Here is an 18,461-nt window from a genome sequence, read left to right as displayed (position 1 = left end):
GTATGTTTTGGTAGCTCAATACTAGCTGGAATACAATACTTAGCATTGACCATGGTAACTTCATGTAATCTCTTTTCAACAGGTGCACTGAAGAAGACGCTGCAATTTATCAAGCATCGGCCAGAAATAACAAAGGCATTGTTACCTGTTCTGGAGTACTAGAAGTTGGAACAATGACGGAATACAAAATACACCAAAGGTGGTTTGCAAAACTGAAGCGAAAAGCAGAAGCCAAAATGCGTGAGATTGAACAGAGTAGGAAACGAGTTAAAGAGAACTTTGAGGAAGGGGAAAGACTGAGGGCTTTGAGTCCTGAAAGGATTCAAAGAAAGAGAAGGTTTTCATCAGAAAATAAAGAGGATACATCATTGTCAGTGGCCAAAGATGATTTAATTAATGTTCATAGTCCAGATCCAAACTCCAGGATGCAAGAGGAAATTATGAACACAAATGAGCAACCACATAATCTGACTAATGGCTTCAATGTCTTGGAAACGCAACAGAAAGAGGCAACCACCAATGGTTATGCTGTACCTGACAATATAGAGGAAAATGGTAAAGAATTTCTTGCATATATCTATGAAACAGTCGAAGTTATAACAAAGAAAACAGCATTAGAGGAGTCCTATGCAAAAAAGAAGAAAAAAGATGAAGGACCTCCCTTACCTGTAGCAGCCTCTTTGAAAGAGGAAACAACACAAGGAAGCACCAAGAAACCAGAAAGCATAAGTCCTGTTCCAAGAAGGTCTCGATTTGGCAAAGATGTTACCAACACTGCAGTGGGAGAAAAAATGGAGGTTCAGAGATCACCGCTGACAACAAATAAAAGGTTTGCACCTTCCACTGCTCCAAATAAAACAGGAAAAAGTATAGCAGCAAAAGATACAAAAAAACTGAAAGATAGTATTGTGCAAAGCAATAAGGCAGTTGATTCTCCCATTCCAAAACCAGATCATTTGCAGACTAAAAGTGATGTAAATTTTTCTATAAAAGAGATGTATTTTGGTGACTCTTTGGCACTGCCAGAAGGAGAAATGGGCACACAAGCACTTGAGAGAGACAAGAAGGTAAAATCAGAAGGTAATGTGCACAGTTCAAAACCTTCAAAACCATTAACTCAAGGGCAAATTAAGGAGGTACCAAAAGTAGCCCCAAGGCGCTCTAAAGAGCAAAGAGAATTGTCAGTTGGGCGCAAACCTCCTCCAACAACAATTGTGAAAACTGAAGCTCCTGTAACTGCACCAGTCTCAAACATTAGTGAAATGATACCAGTGGTTAAGACAAAATGTGAGCAGCCAAAACCATGTATGGAGAACCCCCCAGATTCTTCTACCTTTGTTTCAGTCCCAGTATGTGATACTATTGACCATCATTTTAAGAAAGCTGAATCAGCAGTGCTGGTTCCACCTGCAAATACATCCACTAATACCGCATTACAAAATGGTATCAAGGACAAACCTACAATTGTGAATAAGGACAAGTCTACATTTCTGGAGTCACATGTACCACAAGCCTCGGAGACGAACATGTTATCCTCAGTAGACCCTGATGAAGTAAGTTTTATTTTCTTGTTTACTTATACAGAAATGTTTCCATCTTAACTAAGATCATGTGTATTGCATTGAAGACACCTAATTATAGTGAAGGCACTCATATGTTTGGACAGTGTCTGTTACCCATCATGACATCTTTACAGATTGTTCAACAGTACCATTACACCCGTGTGCTTCTTCTGTGTAAAATAACTCATGTCACAATTATCATGTGGTCCTATTCCATTGTGTATTTACATGGCTGTAGTAAGAGATATTACTCCATACATGAAATTTTTTGGAAACAGCTAATTTGTTTTTTGACTATTTGTAAACATTAAAATCTGTTGAATGGAAAAAATATATATTGATAGGATTCTGATGTAAGGCTGCATAGTGGGGGTAATTCTGATTTGATTGCAGCAGGATTTTTGTTAGCAGTTGGGCAAAACCATGTGCACTGCAGGGGAGGCAGATATAACATGTGCAGAGAGAGTTAGATTTGGGTGTGGTGTGTTCAATCTGCAATCTAAATTGCAGTGTAAAAATAAAGCAGCCAGTATTTACCCTGCACAGAAACAAAATAACCCACCCAACTCTAACTCTCTCTGCACATGTTATATCTGCCTCCCCTGCAGTGCACATGGTTTTGCCCAACTGCTAACAAAAATCCTGCTGCGATCAACTCAGAATTACCCCGCGTTTCATAGTCATTTGTAAAAATGACAAATTAAATAAGTGTGGTATAGTATAAATGCCATTTGTCCTGTGTTGTAACATCATGTGGCTGTTTATGATCGGCAGAGTAGGATGAAAAGGAGCATTCCTCATAATTTCTCAACATTGCCACTATCTGCAATGCTCAATTGCTTAACCACTTAACTATCGCTGTTGCATAGGATGCGACTGCAGCCAACTGGGCTTTTGCCGACATAGTCACATTCCAGTGCGAATGTGCTGTCTGCCTATGATCCACGGGATTTAAAAAGCAAATGCATTCTGCACATGTGTACAAAGGATTTCTTCCTGCTGCTCAGATCTCCTAATAGTGATGTTGTGGTCTGTGATTGCCAACATCATTGGCGAATTTGCTCCCCAGAATGGTGTGCAAATGGTATTCCGGAGCACGCGTCTCTACCAAAACGAGAAGAGGGAAACTTCAGTTTCCCCTGAACACTAATACATTGACCCCTGTAATTGCAGCTGCAGCAAGGAGGACTGATTAATAGCACCCCCTGACACACTTACTGCTGTGCTCTACATGGGGGGAGGGGGGAGGCAGGTACCGCTGGAGGGATCTGTTGGCCCTGAAGGCTGAGTATTCCTCTTAGGAGTACTTCCCCAAGGATTGGGTATGGGTAAAATATTTATACTGCAATGCAGGGCTCATAGGCGTGCGTAGCACATTTTATTAGGGGGTGCACTGTTGGAGGGGTGTGTCAAGCACCGCCTTTTGGGCGTGTCTAGCACCATCTATTGACGGTCAGCGTAATATAAAATATCCACCCTTGTACCAATCCTAATAATGCAGATGCATTGTCAGATGATGTGGTGTGCACCATATAAACACCCCTGATGGCACTCACTGCAATTAAACTGCTCCTCCTCAGCCTGGTCTGGCTACCCCTTTCTTTCCCCTGCAAGCTGCAGTCACTCACTGACAGTCGTAGACTAGTTACTGCTGCTGCTGGAAAAATGCGTTACGTGTCACCGCCTGCCAGTGTTGAATTTGTCTCCCTAAGAGGAACGCTGGCTGCATGCTGCTCTTCATCGTTGTCTGGCGTTGGCATAGAATAGAAGGAGAGAAGTGGGCATGTGATGGGTGGGCGTGCGAGCAGCATGATGTCATCATGTCACATCATGCTGTTTTTGTACATTGAGGTGGAGCCGGCAGTTTGAAAGCCGGTGGCAGTGGCACCCTTGATTAACCCAGGCGTCCAGTCAGTAATGCAGTCCTGACAGGGTGCAACGCAGAGGGGCAGTAATCAGCCTGCTCGGCGATCGCTGCATCAGGCATGTAAGATCGGATTGTCGGACACTAGGGGGTGCCTATGCGCACCAGGCACCCCCCCTGCGCACGCCTATGGCAGGGCTCTGGGGGTGGTGCTTGTGCCTCAATGAGGACTGTGGATACCAGTGGTTAGGAGTAGTCATGTCACTAGGGATCTATTAAGACTAAATTGGTGGGGGTAAGGCTGCTATTAATTTTATGCAACCATTAGATCTGTTGCCACTGGGAGGTGGGAGGTAGTGTTACAATGGTGGCCTAGCACACACGTATGTGGGGTGACACCACTACACATATTTTTTTATTAAGATTTATGTATACAGAAATGTAAGTAAGCTGTAATCTTAGATGGAAATTGTGGATTTACAAAACGTTGCAGATGATTTGATATGTTTGAGGAGATAAAAGCTCTGTGAATTGCAACATGCTGTTTCATAGTGATCACCACACCAGGAAAGCCATAAAAATAAATTGCAGGATATAATGGAGTCTGAGATCGCTGGAGGTGCAGGATGCCAGCCGATCTCTGATGTTTTTTTAAAGGGGAAATCACTTACAAGGCATGGTTTTTCCTTGTAAGTGATTGCCCTTTAAAAACACATCTGAGATAGGCTGGCATCCCGCACCTCCAACGATTTTGAATTCCATTACGAAAGAATCTGTGTGCAGAAGAAATAAAAAGTGCCTTAGTAAACGCTTTTGATAGCAAAGCAGGAAGGGCTTTACTGAGTCACCATTGCTAGCAATGGGGGTCGTACCGTTAACGAGGTTATGGCTCGTTCATAAATAAAGCCCATAAGGTAATACAAAAATAGAAGACAATTAGATCTAAGGTAACCCAGATCAAAAGTGCAGGAGGCCTCATGGTTATCCAATGTGATTTGTCTTCCTAGAGGTGTCTCTTCCACGATCCGTACATGTGTATAAAAGATAGAAAAAAAAATGTGTAGTACTTTCTTAAAACCAAGGCTTTGCACAATTCATATAACAGGAGGGAGTGAGAGTCAAGTAGCATTAATTGACATCTGGCATACCAAAACTCACTTCTCTAGTGTGGTCGCCAAATATATAAAGGTTTCTTTCAAGGCAAACAGGAACCAATAAATCACATGTGGTCAATCATAGGGGTTGCTCACTTATATATGTGGCACCTTTCTCACAAGGGTGTATGAGTGTTTCCTGACACTACTACACATTGTGTGATTGTTTTTTATTGTATGTACCCACTAGGAGGAAAACTTACCTTGAAAGGAAGAGCGACACAGAAGTCCAAAGATACCTTTATGAGAATATTACCACCTTTGACCCTGTGAGTTTTCTTGGTACATGTACCATTATGATTGACCACATGTGATTTATTGGTTCCTTTTTGCCTTGAAAAACCTTTATATATTTGGTGACCACACTCGAGAAGTGAGTTTTGGTACGCCAGATGTCAATTGATTCTACTTGACTCTCACCCCCTCCTGTTCTATAAATTGTGCAAAACCTTGGTTTTAAGAAAGTATTACACATTTTTGTTTTTCTATCTTTTATTCACATGTACGATTCGTGGAAGAGACACCTCTAGGAAGAAAAATCACATTGGATAACCACGAGGCCTCCTCTGCTTTTGATCTGGGTTGCCTTAGATCTAATTGTCTTCTTTTTTAATATTTCCTGCATATTTCACCTGTGTTGGGCAGGTTTCGGTAGTGTGATTGGGCACAACCCATAGTTGCGCAGGGATTCTTTCAGTGTATATTTAAAGCCCATAAGGTGCTGTGAAAATTATTATTTTACTTTTTTAAATAACTTGCTGAATAAATAACAATACCAATAAATACAATGATTAAATGCTAAAGTTGTAGTTTAATCCGTGACACTTTCAAGTTTTGTGCATAAGCTGTTGTGCTTCATAGTGGGTTTGGCTGTCTTCTACAGCAGCAATGGAACATGTTTGTTTACCACTCTCCATGTAACCAGCCAAGGCAAAGCAATGCTTCTCAGTTAGAAATATCTGTACGGTCTCATTACTGGTCACAGATACAGCTTCAAAGAGTCGGTAGAAGTCGTTTATTAAAGTGTGACTTCATAACCTTCAAGTGCCATTCCTCGATCACTGCAGAGTAATTTTTATCTCCAAACTAATGGATATGTTTAAAAACAGATGTGTGGTATGTCTGTGAAATACATATAGCCACCAGAATAATATAAATATAGATATGTATAATTTCATTGAAATCTATTATGTATTTTCATCTTTATTTATTGTGCAATGTTTTATATTATGCTATAATTATGCAGATGATGCATCATGTGTTTTAGCTGGTTACAGTAATTTGCAAATGATGTTCCCTCTGTGCAATGCTGAACGTATGTTGTATATATATATTTCAAAATTATCTTTAAGAGGCTACATTCTATGGGAAAGGTTAATCATTAACCTGTTGATGTTAATGTGTTGTTGCTTGGGAATTACATCCCCAAAATAATCCATCATACCAAGTGACTAAAGTCATGTTAGTGAATGCTATCATCTCTTGGAGCGTTTGCTGGGCTTGTAGCAGATCAAACATAACTCCATGTCGAAACGGAGGAGGTGGTACTGTGCTTCATCGTTTTGCTGCAATGATTTTTCTTGTGTCCTGTAACACTTTCCATAAACATGTCCAAGGTCAAGAAGATACTCTATCTCAAATTTGTATAAGACACCTATAAATTATTTGTTAGGCTACTTTTAGTGCAGCATACTCGATGGAAGGAATTTAAAGTGTCAAGCTAAACACAGTTTGGTATCTTAGGTAATAGCTCAATTTCCTTCCATTACGTCATGGATTTATTTTCCATAGCCCTTGAGCCCCTGTAAAACATTTATTTTAGGTATTTTGCTACATCCTGGCATGGTTTAAATATGGCTCTTAGGTGGGTATTTATCAAGGCATGGAGAGAGATATAGTGGATAAAGCACTAACCAATCAACATCTTATTCTCATTTTACAGGATGTGTTTGAAAAATGATAGGAGCTGATTGGTTAGTGCTTTATCTCTCTCCACATTATCGTTTTGCATAAAAACCCCTCTGACATTATGCTAATAAAAATGAGTGAGTAATCCATAAAGCAAATACATAATATAGATGGTAAATTAATAATCAAATGTGCAGATGGTGGTATGAAGCTGAATTTGTGAAGATGAGATATGAGGATACTGCATTTACAGTTAAGCGACATGATATTTGGTTGAGAAATAAAGTGCGGGAGCAGCTGAGTGATGAGAAGTGTTAATGAATCACTCAGCTACATGCAAGAATAGATCAGCAAGAAAATTGTAAAGGTCAGTTAACAGGAGTTTTCAGTGGTCAGTGCTAGACAATGGTACAATGGTAGCACAGGGCTAGAATGTTTCATGTAAGAAAGAGGACACGAGTGATGTTCCATAGGTAAAATTGCCTGCACAACTTAGACTAGAAAAGAGTTATGTTTTTGGAATATTTTTTGTGTCTAGATTAGTGTATGTGCTCATTCAGAATGCAGTGCATTTACTGGACGTCCATTTATTTTACATCCTTCCAAACTGCAGGGAGGCTGGTTATGGAGGAACGTATTATGGCCAAACTTGTCCATATGAATATTTTGTACTGACATGATAGCTTCTCCAGAATTATGACGAAATATCAGTTGAAACAAAGCATTTATGGGCAGATTTAACAATGAGTGATATTCTTGTCATCACTCGTTACGTATGATAAATGATGATCCACCCAATCAGCTCCTGTCATGTGTTTGAATAAAAAGAATATCACTCATTGCTAAATCTGCTCCTAGGTGTACCTTTCTAGGAGGAATAGGGAGCAATAGGGAGCATGCAAGTGCTGGGAGAGGGAAAGCAGAGGACAATTTGTGTGTGTGGGAGATACTGTAAGTCTGACAAAAGCTTTTCTCTAACGTCCTAGTGGATGCTGGGGACTCCGTAAGGACCATGGGGAATAGACGGGCTCTGCAGGAGACAGGGCACTTTAAGAAAGAATTTGGATACTGGTGTGCTCTGGCTCCTCCCTCTATGTCCCTCCTCCAGACCTCAGTTTGAATCTGTGCCCGGACGAGCTGGGTGCTACTTAGTGAGCTCTCCTGAGCTTGTTAAAAGAAAGTATTTTGTTAGGTTTTTTTTATTTTCAGAGAGATCTGCTGGCAACAGACTCTCTGCTACGTGGGACTGAGGGGAGAGAAGCAGCCCTACTCACTGAAGATAGGTCTTGCTTCTTAGGCTACTGGACACCATTAGCTCCAGAGGGATCGTACACAGGATCGCACCCTTTGTCGTCCGATCCCGGAGCCGCGCCGCCGCCCCCCTCGCAGAGCCGGAAGACAGAAGCCGGTGACAGAAGCAAGAAGGCTTCGAAATCGGCGGCAAAAGACTCCAGTCTTCATATGAGGTAGCGCACAGCACTGCAGCTGTGCGCCATTGCTCCCACGCTAAACCCACATACTCCGGTCACTGTAGGGTGCAGGGCGCAGGGGGGGGCGCCCTGGGCAGCAATTAGAGACCTCTTGGCAAAAGTTGGGCACTGTATATATGCATGGGCCCCCGCCATATTTTTACACAGAAACGCGGGACAGAAGCCCGCCGCTGAGGGGGCGGGCCTTCTTCCTCAGCACTCACCAGCGCCATTTTCTCTCCACAGCTCCGCTGAGAGGAAGCTCCCCAGGCTCTCCCCTGCAGAATCACGGTAGAAGAGGGTAAAAAGAGAGGGGGGGGGCACATAAATTTGGCGCAAAAACAGTATATACAGCAGCTACTGGGTTAACACTAAGTTACTGTGTGATTCCTGGGTCATATAGCGCTGGGGTGTGTGCTGGCATACTCTCTCTCTGTCTCTCCAAAAGGCCTTGTGGGGGAACTGTCTTCAAAAAGAGCATCCCCTGTGTGTGTGGTGTGTATGTACGCTTGTGTCGGCATGTTTGACGAGGAAGGCTATGTGGAAGCAGAGCGGGAACAAATGAATGTGGGGTCGCCGCCGACGGCGCCGACACCCGATTGGATAGATATGTGGAAGGTTTTAAATGATAATGTTACTTCCTTGCATAAAAGGTTGGATAAAGCTGAAGCCTTAGGACAGCCGGGGTCTCAGCCCATGCCTGATCCTATGTCGCAGAGGCCATCAGGGTCTCAGAAGCGCCCACTATCCCAAATTGTTGACACAGATATCGACACGGATTCGGACTCCAGTGTCGATGGCGATGATGCAAAGTTACAGCCTAAAATGGCTAAAGGCATCCGTTACATGATTATAGCAATGAAGGATGTGTTGCACATCACAGAGGAAACTCCAGTCCCTGACAAGAGGGTTTATATGTATGGGGAAAAAAGGCAAGAGGTGGCCTTTCCCCCTTCACATGAGTTAAATGAGTTATGTGAAAAGGCTTGGGAATCTCCAGATAGAAAACTGCAGATTTCCAAACGGATGCTTATGGCGTATCCTTTCCCGCCAACGGACAGGTTACGCTGGGAATCCTCCACTAGGGTAGACAAAGCTTTAACACGCTTATCCAAGAGGGTAGCCCTGCTGTCACAGGATACGGCCACCCTAAAAGATGCTGCGGATAGAAAGCAGGAGGGTACCCTGAAGTCCATTTATACACATTCAGGTAGCTTACTAAGGCCGGCGATTGCGTCGGCCTGGATGTGTAGTGCTGTAGCAGCATGGATGGATACCTTATCTGAGGAACTTGATACCTTGGACAAGGATACTATATTACTGACCCTGGGGCATATAAAAGACGCTGTCCTATATATGAGAGATGCTCAAAGAGACATTAGCCTACTGGGCTCTAGAATAAATGCAATGTCGATTTCTGCCAGAAGGGTCCTGTGGACTCTGCAATGGACAGGAGATGCCGACTCAAAAAGGCACATGGAGGTTTTACCTTACAAGGGTGAGGAGTTGTTTGGGGAGGGTCTCTCAGACCTGGTCTCCACAGCTACGGCTGGAAAGTCAAATTTTTTGCCATATGTTCCCTCACAACCTAAGAAAGCACTGTTTTACCAAATGCAGTCCTTTCGATCACAAAAAGGCAAGAAAGTCCGAGGTGCGTCCTTTCTTGCCAGAGGCAGGGGTAGAGGAAAGAAGCTGCACAATACAGCTAGTTCCCAGGAACAGAAGTCCTCCCCGGCTTCCACTAAATCCACCGCATGACGCTGGGGCTCCACAGGCGGAGCTAAGCCCGGTGGGGCCGCGTCTCAGAAATTTCAGCCACGAGTGGGTTCACTCCCAGGTGGATCCCTGGGCTATAGAGATTGTGTCTCAGGGATACAAGCTGGAATTCAAAGAGATGCCCCCCCACCGTTACCTCAAATCGGCCCTGCCAGCTTCCCCCTTAGAGAGGGAAATAGTGTTAGCTGCAATTCACAAATTGTATCTTCAGCAGGTGGTGGTCAAGATTCCCCTCCTTCAACAAGGAAAGGGTTACTATTCGACCATGTTTGTGGTACCGAAACCGGACGGTTCGGTCAGACCCATATTGAATTTAAAATCCCTGAACATATACCTGAAAAGGTTCAAGTTCAAGATGGAATCGCTCAGAGCGGTCATCGCAAGCCTGGAAGGGGGGGATTTTATGGTGTCTCTGGACATAAAGGATGCTTACCTTCATGTCCCCATTTATCCACCTCATCAGGAGTACCTCAGATTTGTGGTACAGGATTGTCATTACCAATTCCAGACGTTGCCGTTTGGTCTCTCTGCGGCACCGAGAATATTTACCAAGGTAATGGCGGAAATGATGGTGCTCCTGCGACGGCAAGGAGTCACAATTATCCCGTACTTGGACGATCTCCTCATAAAGGCGAGGTCCAGAGAGCAGTTGCTGATCAGCGTAGCGCGCTCTCGGGAAGTGTTACAACAGCACGGCTGGATTCTAAATATTCCAAAGTCGCAGTTGATTCCTACGACTCGTCTGCCCTTCCTGGGCATGATTCTGGACACATGCCAGAAGAGGGTTTATCTCCCAATGGAGAAGGCTCAGGAGCTCATGACACTGGTCAGAGACCTATTCAAACCAAAACAGGTGTCGGTGCATCAATGCACGCGAGTCCTGGGAAAGATAGTGGCATCATACGAGGCCATTCCTTTCGGCAGGTTCCATGCGAGGACCTTTCAATGGGATCTGTTGGACAAGTGGTCCAGATCACATCTAAAAATGCATCGGCTGATCACCCTATCCCCCAGGGCCAGGGTGTCTCTCCTGTGGTGGCTGCAGGGTGCTCACCTTCTCGAGGGCCGCAGATTCGGCATTCAGGACTGGGTCCTGGTGACCACGGACGCAAGCCTCCGAGGGTGGGGGGCAGTCACACAGGGAAGAAATTTCCAAGGGCTGTGGTCAAGTCAGGAGACTTGCCTTCACATCAATATCCTGGAGCTGAGGGCCATATACAACGCCCTACGTCAAGCGGAGACCCTGCTTCGCGACCAATCGGTGCTGATTTAGTCAGACAACATCACCGCAGTGGCTCATGTAAACCGCCAAGGTGGCACAAGGAGCAGGGTGGCGATGGCGGAAGCCACCAGAATTCTTCGCTGGGCGGAGAATCACGTAAGAGCACTGTCAGCAGTGTTCATTCCGGGAGTGGACAACTGGGAAGCAGACTTCCTCAGCAGGCACGACCTCCACCCGGGAGAGTGGGGACTTCATCAAGAAGTCTTCGCACAGATTGCAGGTCAGTGGGAACTGCCACAAGTAGACATGATGGCATCCCGCCTCAACAAAAAGCTACAGAGGTATTGCGCCAGGTCAAGAGACCCTCAGGCGATAGCTGTAGACGCACTAGTGACACCGTGGGTGTTCCAGTCGGTATATGTATTTCCTCCTCTTCCTCTCATACCCAAGGTGCTGAGAATCATAAGAAGAAGAGGAGTGAGAACAATACTCATTGTTCCGGATTGGCCAAGAAGGACTTGGTATCCAGAGCTGCAAGAAATGCTCACAGAGGACCCTTGGCCTCTGCCTCTAAGACAGGACTTGTTGCAACAGGGGCCCTGTCTGTTCCAAGACTTACCGCGGCTGCGTTTGACGGCATCGCGGTTGAACGCCGGATCCTAGCAGAAAAAGGCATTCCGGATGAGGTTATTCCTACGCTGATAAAGGCTAGGAAGGACGTGATGGCTAAACATTATCACCGTATATGGCGAAAATATGTTGCTTGGTGTGAGGCCAGGAATGCCCCTACGGAGGAATTCCAGCTGGGCCGTTTCCTTCACTTCCTACAGTCGGGAGTGTCTTTGGGCCTGAAATTGGGTTCCATTAAGGTCCAGGTTTCGGCCCTATCCATTTGCTTTCAAAAAGAACTGGCTTCTCTACCTGAAGTTCAGACGTTTGTAAAGGGAGTGCTGCATATTCAGCTCCCTTTTGTGCCTCCAGTGGCACCTTGGGATCTTAACGTGGTGTTGAGTTTCCTAAAGTCACACTGGTTTGAGCCACTTAAGACCGTGGAGTTAAAATTTCTCACGTGGAAGGTGGTCATGTTATTAGCCTTGGCTTCAGCTAGGCGTGTGTCAGAATTAGCGGCTTTGTCACATAAAAGCCCCTATCTGGTTTTCCATATGGACAGGGCAGAATTGCGGACCCGTCCGCAATTTCTGCCAAAGGTGGTGTCATCTTTTCATATGAACCAACCTATTGTGGTGCCTGTGGCTACTCGTGACTTGGAGGATTCTGAGTTACTTGATGTGGTTAGGGCTTTAAAAGTTTATGTAGCCAGAACGGCTAGGGTCAGGAAAACAGAATCTTTGTTTATCCTGTATGCTTCCAACAAGCTTGGTGCTCCTGCTTCAAAGCAAACTATTGCTCGCTGGATCTGTAACACGATTCAGCAGGCTCATTCTGCGGCTGGATTGCCGCTGCCAATATCAGTTAAGGCCCATTCCACTAGGAAGGTGGGCTCTTCTTGGGCGGCTGCCCGAGGGGTCTCGGCATTACAGCTTTGCCGAGCGGCTACTTGGTCAGGTTCAAACACTTTTGCAAAGTTCTACAAGTTTGATACCCTGGCTGAGAAGGACCTTGTGTTTGCTCATTCGGTGCTGCAGAGTCATCCGCACTCTCCCGCCCGTTTGGGAGCTTTGGTATAATCCCCATGGTCCTTACGGAGTCCCCAGCATCCACTAGGACGTTAGAGAAAATAAGATTTTACTTACCGGTAAATCTATTTCTCGTAGTCCGTAGTGGATGCTGGGCGCCCGTCCCAAGTGCATACTTCTTCTGCAATACTTGTATATAGTTATTGCTTAAATAAGGGTTATGTTATGGTTGCATCAAGGTTGATCTGATGCTCCGTTGTTGTTCATACTGTTAACTGGGTAAGTTTATCACAAGTTATACGGTGTGATTGGTGTGACTGGTATGAGTCTTGCCCAGAATTCCAAAATCCTTTCCTTGTACTGTCAGCTCTTCCGGGCACAGTTTCTCTAACTGAGGTCTGGAGGAGGGACATAGAGGGAGGAGCCAGAGCACACCAGTATCCAAATTCTTTCTTAAAGTGCCCTGTCTCCTGCGGAGCCCGTCTATTCCCCATGGTCCTTACGGAGTCCCCAGCATCCACTACGGACTACGAGAAATAGATTTACCGGTAAGTAAAATCTTATTTTTTTTACTCAATATATCATTTATTAAGTAAGAGGCTAATAAGGATACATATATAATAGTCTAGACAGAGAATAAAGGAATGTTGTAAGTTGTAGTGGTCTAGTAGGTAAGAAATGGCAAGAAAAACAAATGTGTGATGCATTTATGTCTTTGTCTATCTCACACATTTATAGGTGCATGCCCACATTCCAGGTTTAGGGCCATGCCTATTTTCAGGGCCATAATTAGGGGTGTGCGACCAGTGAAGTCGCACAGGGCTCTGTGGGATTGGCACCTTGCAGCCAGGTTCTCTGCTGAAGCGCCACACTGAAGTCTGTACAGCCAGTCAGACTGTGCTCAGGACACTCCAGACAGGGCTGCACCTACCGGTGCTGGCGGCCCCACCTCATCTGTGCCAGGGCCGGTTCGAATGCCCTCGGCGCCCCGGGCAGGGAATGGGGGCGTGGCTTCCTACAGGGGGCGTGGTCAGTCACGCCCCCTGTACAGCAGAAGCGCCGCTTAAATGCTGAGCGGTGCGCGATGACGTCATCGCGCACCGCACAGCAAAAGGTCCTCTCCGCGAAGGGAAACTAGACGCGTAGTGTCTAGTTCCCTTCGCGGAGAGGACCTTTGCTGTGCGGTGCGTGATGACGTCATCGCGCACCGCTCAGTAATGGTCCTCTTTGCGAAGGGAAACTAGACGCTACGCGTCTAGTTCCCTTCACGGGACCAGAGCCGCAGGAGCCGGGGGGACACAGCGGGCAGCGGAGGGCACAGCAGTGGCGGATCTTGCCATGGTGCGGCGCCCTCCGGATGGCCCCAGCGCCCTCCGGAAGGCGGCGCCCCGGGCAAAAGTACTGCTTGCCCGTGGCAAGATCCGCTACTGATCTGTGCGACATAATGCACACAACCTCATGACATCATGTGCTCAGGGGGCAGGGCTGGCACAGAGTGCATTTGAGCCCTGTTACCACACTACCCATGTTACCAGGTTTGTGGTCTGCATTGAAGTTCACATGCTGAAAAGAGTAAACTTTTACTTACATTTCTTACTGAATTCACTTTAAAACCATTAAAATAATTGGCGTTACCCAATAGAAGGCTACAGGCTGTGCGTTGTGAGAGGTATCCCAACAGATCCCTCCAAGCATGCCCTGCGGCTGCCGCATCACTTTGCGCATGCGCAGATGGACGCCTGGGGCAGATAACCAGAAGGCCAGTGATGGGAGCGCATAGCAAAGGACAGCTCTTATAGTAGCAACAGCTGTCCTTTGCGGTACTAATCGCTTATGTTCGTGTATATGCAATTAGTACCAATGCGATGACAACTAAATGTTTGGCAGGATGAGTTCTGCTTTCTTAAGTCTTAGTGCATCCTGCCCCATGCCTTTCCCACCTGAGACTGCCCGGGTCATACCTGGGAGTAACCTTGGTAGCGACCAGGGTCAATGCTCGGCAATTTTGACCTCTGTAGACCATTTCACACTGATCCGGGACACGGGTCACCCCGGCTTGCCCGGCAATATCCTGGGTTTTTCACTGTGTGAAAAGGGTATTATTTTAGAATATGTAATGCCTGACTGTAGCATGTTACTAGTCTGTGGATTGATATACTGTATAGTCACAATGCTGTAATGCATACATACAATATTTAGTAAGAACAGAATATAACTTGTGTTGTCAATATAGAGCCGAATTCAGTCAGGTGTGAAATCACAGTACTTTACCGCGGTTGCCGCTTTCGTGGCTTTATTGCCATAAAAACAGGCATTTTGCTGATATGAGCGCTCCCACGATTCAGTGATTTAATTACAATTTCGCAAACAATTGTTGAAAAGTGAAAAATGGGTAAATCTACCTGTAACCCACAAAAAAACTAAACTAACATCAGATAACATTACAGAAGATTATTATTGGTTATAATAAAAGTATTTTGGGTACTTAAATTGGGTCAAATGGCTGTTATATGCATTTATTTTAAGTGAAAAAAATTATAGAAAGCAAGTTTTTGTTTATTAAAATAAGTGCTACAATTAAATTGGGGGTACATAAAAATGGGTATAAGTATATATAGGGGTCATTTTATGCCAAAAAGTTCAAAAATAAATGATTACTCCCACCTGCAAGCCTAAAAAGACTCGTCCCACTCATAAATCACCCAAATATAACTGTCCCATACCTTGTACCCCAATTTCCATAATTTTGCACTTTTTCACCAGAAAAATTACGTCGTTATTGGCCAATTAAAAAGAATTACAAACTTCTAATTAGTCATTCATGGGGGTTTTGAACCAAATCCCGACATTTTTAACTTAAATTAGGGATTCCCCAAGTTTATCACCTGCTCAGAGGAGGTGAATTGAAATATGTGGTTAAATTACAGTACTGTAAATCTGTTTTCATGGACAATTGAGTAGGCACTTTTCGCAATTCATGGTAAATTTGTGTTTTTTTTACGGCGAAAACAGCTTTTCTAGGCTAATTGAATTTGGCTCATAATCTTAATATTTCTGTTATTGTGTTACATATGTGTGACAAGGTTGGGGTTTTGTACTGTCCACACAGATTTCTAAGCAAATCCAAATACTCTACAACCCAAATCCGACCCATACAGGTAGCTAAAATGCTGACCTGCTGGAAAGGTTGGTGGTGCTCCCTGAGAGTAAAAATAATAATGCAAAGGGGAATACCAGAAGAAAATGGTAATAGACTCTCCTATATAGTGGCACTCATATGTGTAGCCAAATTGTACCCATACTATATTTCACAGGGTTCTATAAAATGTAACTTTTATTCGGAGTAACCATAAAATTGGATTAACTCAACTCCAAATTTATTGTTACTCAGAATAAAAGTTAAATTTTATAGAACCCTGTCCAATATAGTATGTGTACAATTTGGCTACACATATGAGTGCCCCTATATAGGAAAGTCTATTACCATTTTCTTCTTGTATTCCCCTTTGCATTGTGTTACATATGTCAGTTTAATCTCACTATAATAATAAATCACTTTGGATTTTATTACCCCACTCCTGTCACAATATGGAAATCAATTATATATATATATATATATATATATATATTTTTTCCACTGACTCAAATTCAGTTGTTGTTGTTGTCTCACATGTGTGTCAGCTGCCTGCCAACGTCATAGCCATCTCTGGCTTTGCAGAAAGTAACATAGACTCGTGCAATGATATCAGAATAGCAAAGATCGTACACTGCATTTTGTTTCCTTGACATCAGTCTTCTCTTATGTATTGTTGTCAGCATATATAATCCATATCAACAGGTATATTCAATTCATGTCGGTTCCTTTCCGACGGAAAGGATTTGACATGTGCGTATTCAATGCCGCGCCAAACCCAACAGGTTTGGCCCGTTCCTGACAATGCCAATACCAAGTGCCAATGACAAGGTTTGGGCCATTCCCGACAATGCCAATGTCAAGTCGGATTGACATTGTCAGAAACGGGGCTAAAACCTGTCGGGTTTGGCCACGCTTCCGACAATACACGTGGATCGGCGGCCCATGCTTCTCAACAGGTTTCCAACAAGTCGGATTTCCAGACTTTTCGGAAAAAAGGGGGCAGCATTGAATAGGTCGGAACCCCTTCCGACCTAAAACAATCGGAAACTGCCATCTTTCCAGCAAGACAGCAGTTTCCGACTTCAATTGAATACCCCCCCTTTGTGTTACAAATCAAAATGTTATTAAAAAAATGTCTTTAAGGACTAACATTGACTAAAGTCTATGCCTAAACGAACGTTCTATTCCATTTTCATTAGGAGGAATTGTAATATATCTTTGCAAAGTGCAACATGAAAATGAAAAAGTCTAGCTGGTTTGTTGGCTCTATAAAGAGGAGATGACCTCATTCTCAGCTGCACAGAATGTTGACACTGATTTGCTATTCCCATTTTTGGATTTGCAAATCTTGCCCAACTAAATGCACGCACACTAAAAGAAGCAGGTGATTTCATCATCCTTACTGAAGAAAATAAACACATCTGTATGAGTGGAAACATATCCAGTATAGCGGGAGCATGTTAGTCATAAATTCTGCAGTGACTGACATGTTCTTGGGATTAGAGGTCAGTGACTCACTGAATGAAAAATAACCTAGTGGCAATGACATAGAGGACATACGTAATAAAGGCTGATTGTTCATTCAGAAAATGTGAAAAGGTTCACGGTGATCATTTTTACATGCTTTACTTACAGCATTCTTCTCCCAGTGTGCAGGATACAGCCTGTTAGGTTGGTGCAGAGGAAGTTGTGGCTACATTTTTGGGAAAATATCTTTACTAGGGTTTTTTGAAGAACACAAAAATGGTACACAACGAGTGAGAAATGAGAGTCAGGCATAATAACACATTCACATCATCAGAGTAGACAACAATGTTCAATAGCATCAGAGCATGTCATGAATTATGAAAGGTGAAGCTCAATGACAAAAAGTGCAATACCTAGACCCAGTGGCGTAACTAGAATTTTTTCTCACCCAAGCCAAAGCATTCTCTGGCGCCCCCCCTCCCCCCATAATTGGCACTAGCAAAGGGATGACTCTGCAAAAGGGGGCGTGGCCTTGCTGAAATGGGCGTGGCTTTGCATAAAGGGCCATGGCATTGCAGGAAAAGACTACCTTATACCCCAGTTTTGCAACCTGCACGCCCAGACGTTGGCCACCACATGAAAAAAAAATAATAATCCTGATTCATGCCCCTTACATTATTTGTCATTTTTCTTCCTTATAGTAATGCCCAGTATACATTATGCCACATACTGCAATGACCCTTGGACATTATGCCACACACAATAATGCCCATGACACAATATGCTACACACCGTAATGCCCCTGACACATTATGCCACGCACCGTAATGCATGTGACACATTATGCCATGCATCGCAATGCCCGTTATACATTATGCTACACACTGCAATGCCCCTGATACATTATAGCACATACAATGCCTGTGACACATTATGACATACACCGCAATGTCCGTGATACATTATGCCACACACTGCAATGTCCGTGATACATTATGCCACACACTGCGATGCCCGTTATACATTATGTCACACACTGCAATGCCCCTGAGACATTATACCACATACCACAATGTCCGTGATACATTGTGCCACACTCCGCAATGCCCATTACACATTAAGCCCTACAGTAAGGCTTCTAATTACTTTTAAATTACCTGCTCATTGCCAGGGGTTTCATGCTCTTGGTTCCATGCACGGTGCCAGGGGTTTTCATACTCAGGGTGTCATGCTCATTGCCCGGTGTTTCATGCGGTAGGTGTTATG

The 18,461-nt window shown here is 44.2% G+C and overlaps 1 protein-coding gene across 3 annotated transcripts in view; it reads left to right on the top strand.

The window, feature by feature from the left end:
* ALPK3 (alpha kinase 3) overlaps positions 1-18,461 on the top strand; it is a 204,118-nt gene that overhangs the window by 102,368 nt on the left and 83,289 nt on the right. For all 3 annotated transcript variants that reach the window (XR_010179291.1, XM_063926567.1, XM_063926568.1), the window contains one exon: positions 83-1,553. Coding sequence is in view for 2 of the 3 variants with exons in the window: in XM_063926567.1 (XP_063782637.1) it covers positions 83-1,553 (1,471 nt within the window). In the remaining variant the exon portion in view is untranslated. The remainder of the gene's footprint in view (positions 1-82; positions 1,554-18,461) is intronic.

Source organism: Pseudophryne corroboree, chromosome 6 (assembly GCF_028390025.1).
Source record: "Pseudophryne corroboree isolate aPseCor3 chromosome 6, aPseCor3.hap2, whole genome shotgun sequence".
NCBI lineage: Eukaryota > Metazoa > Chordata > Amphibia > Anura > Myobatrachidae > Pseudophryne > Pseudophryne corroboree.
The sequence above is the reverse complement of the archived record's forward strand: the minus strand, read 5'-3'. Positions and strand labels throughout refer to the sequence as shown.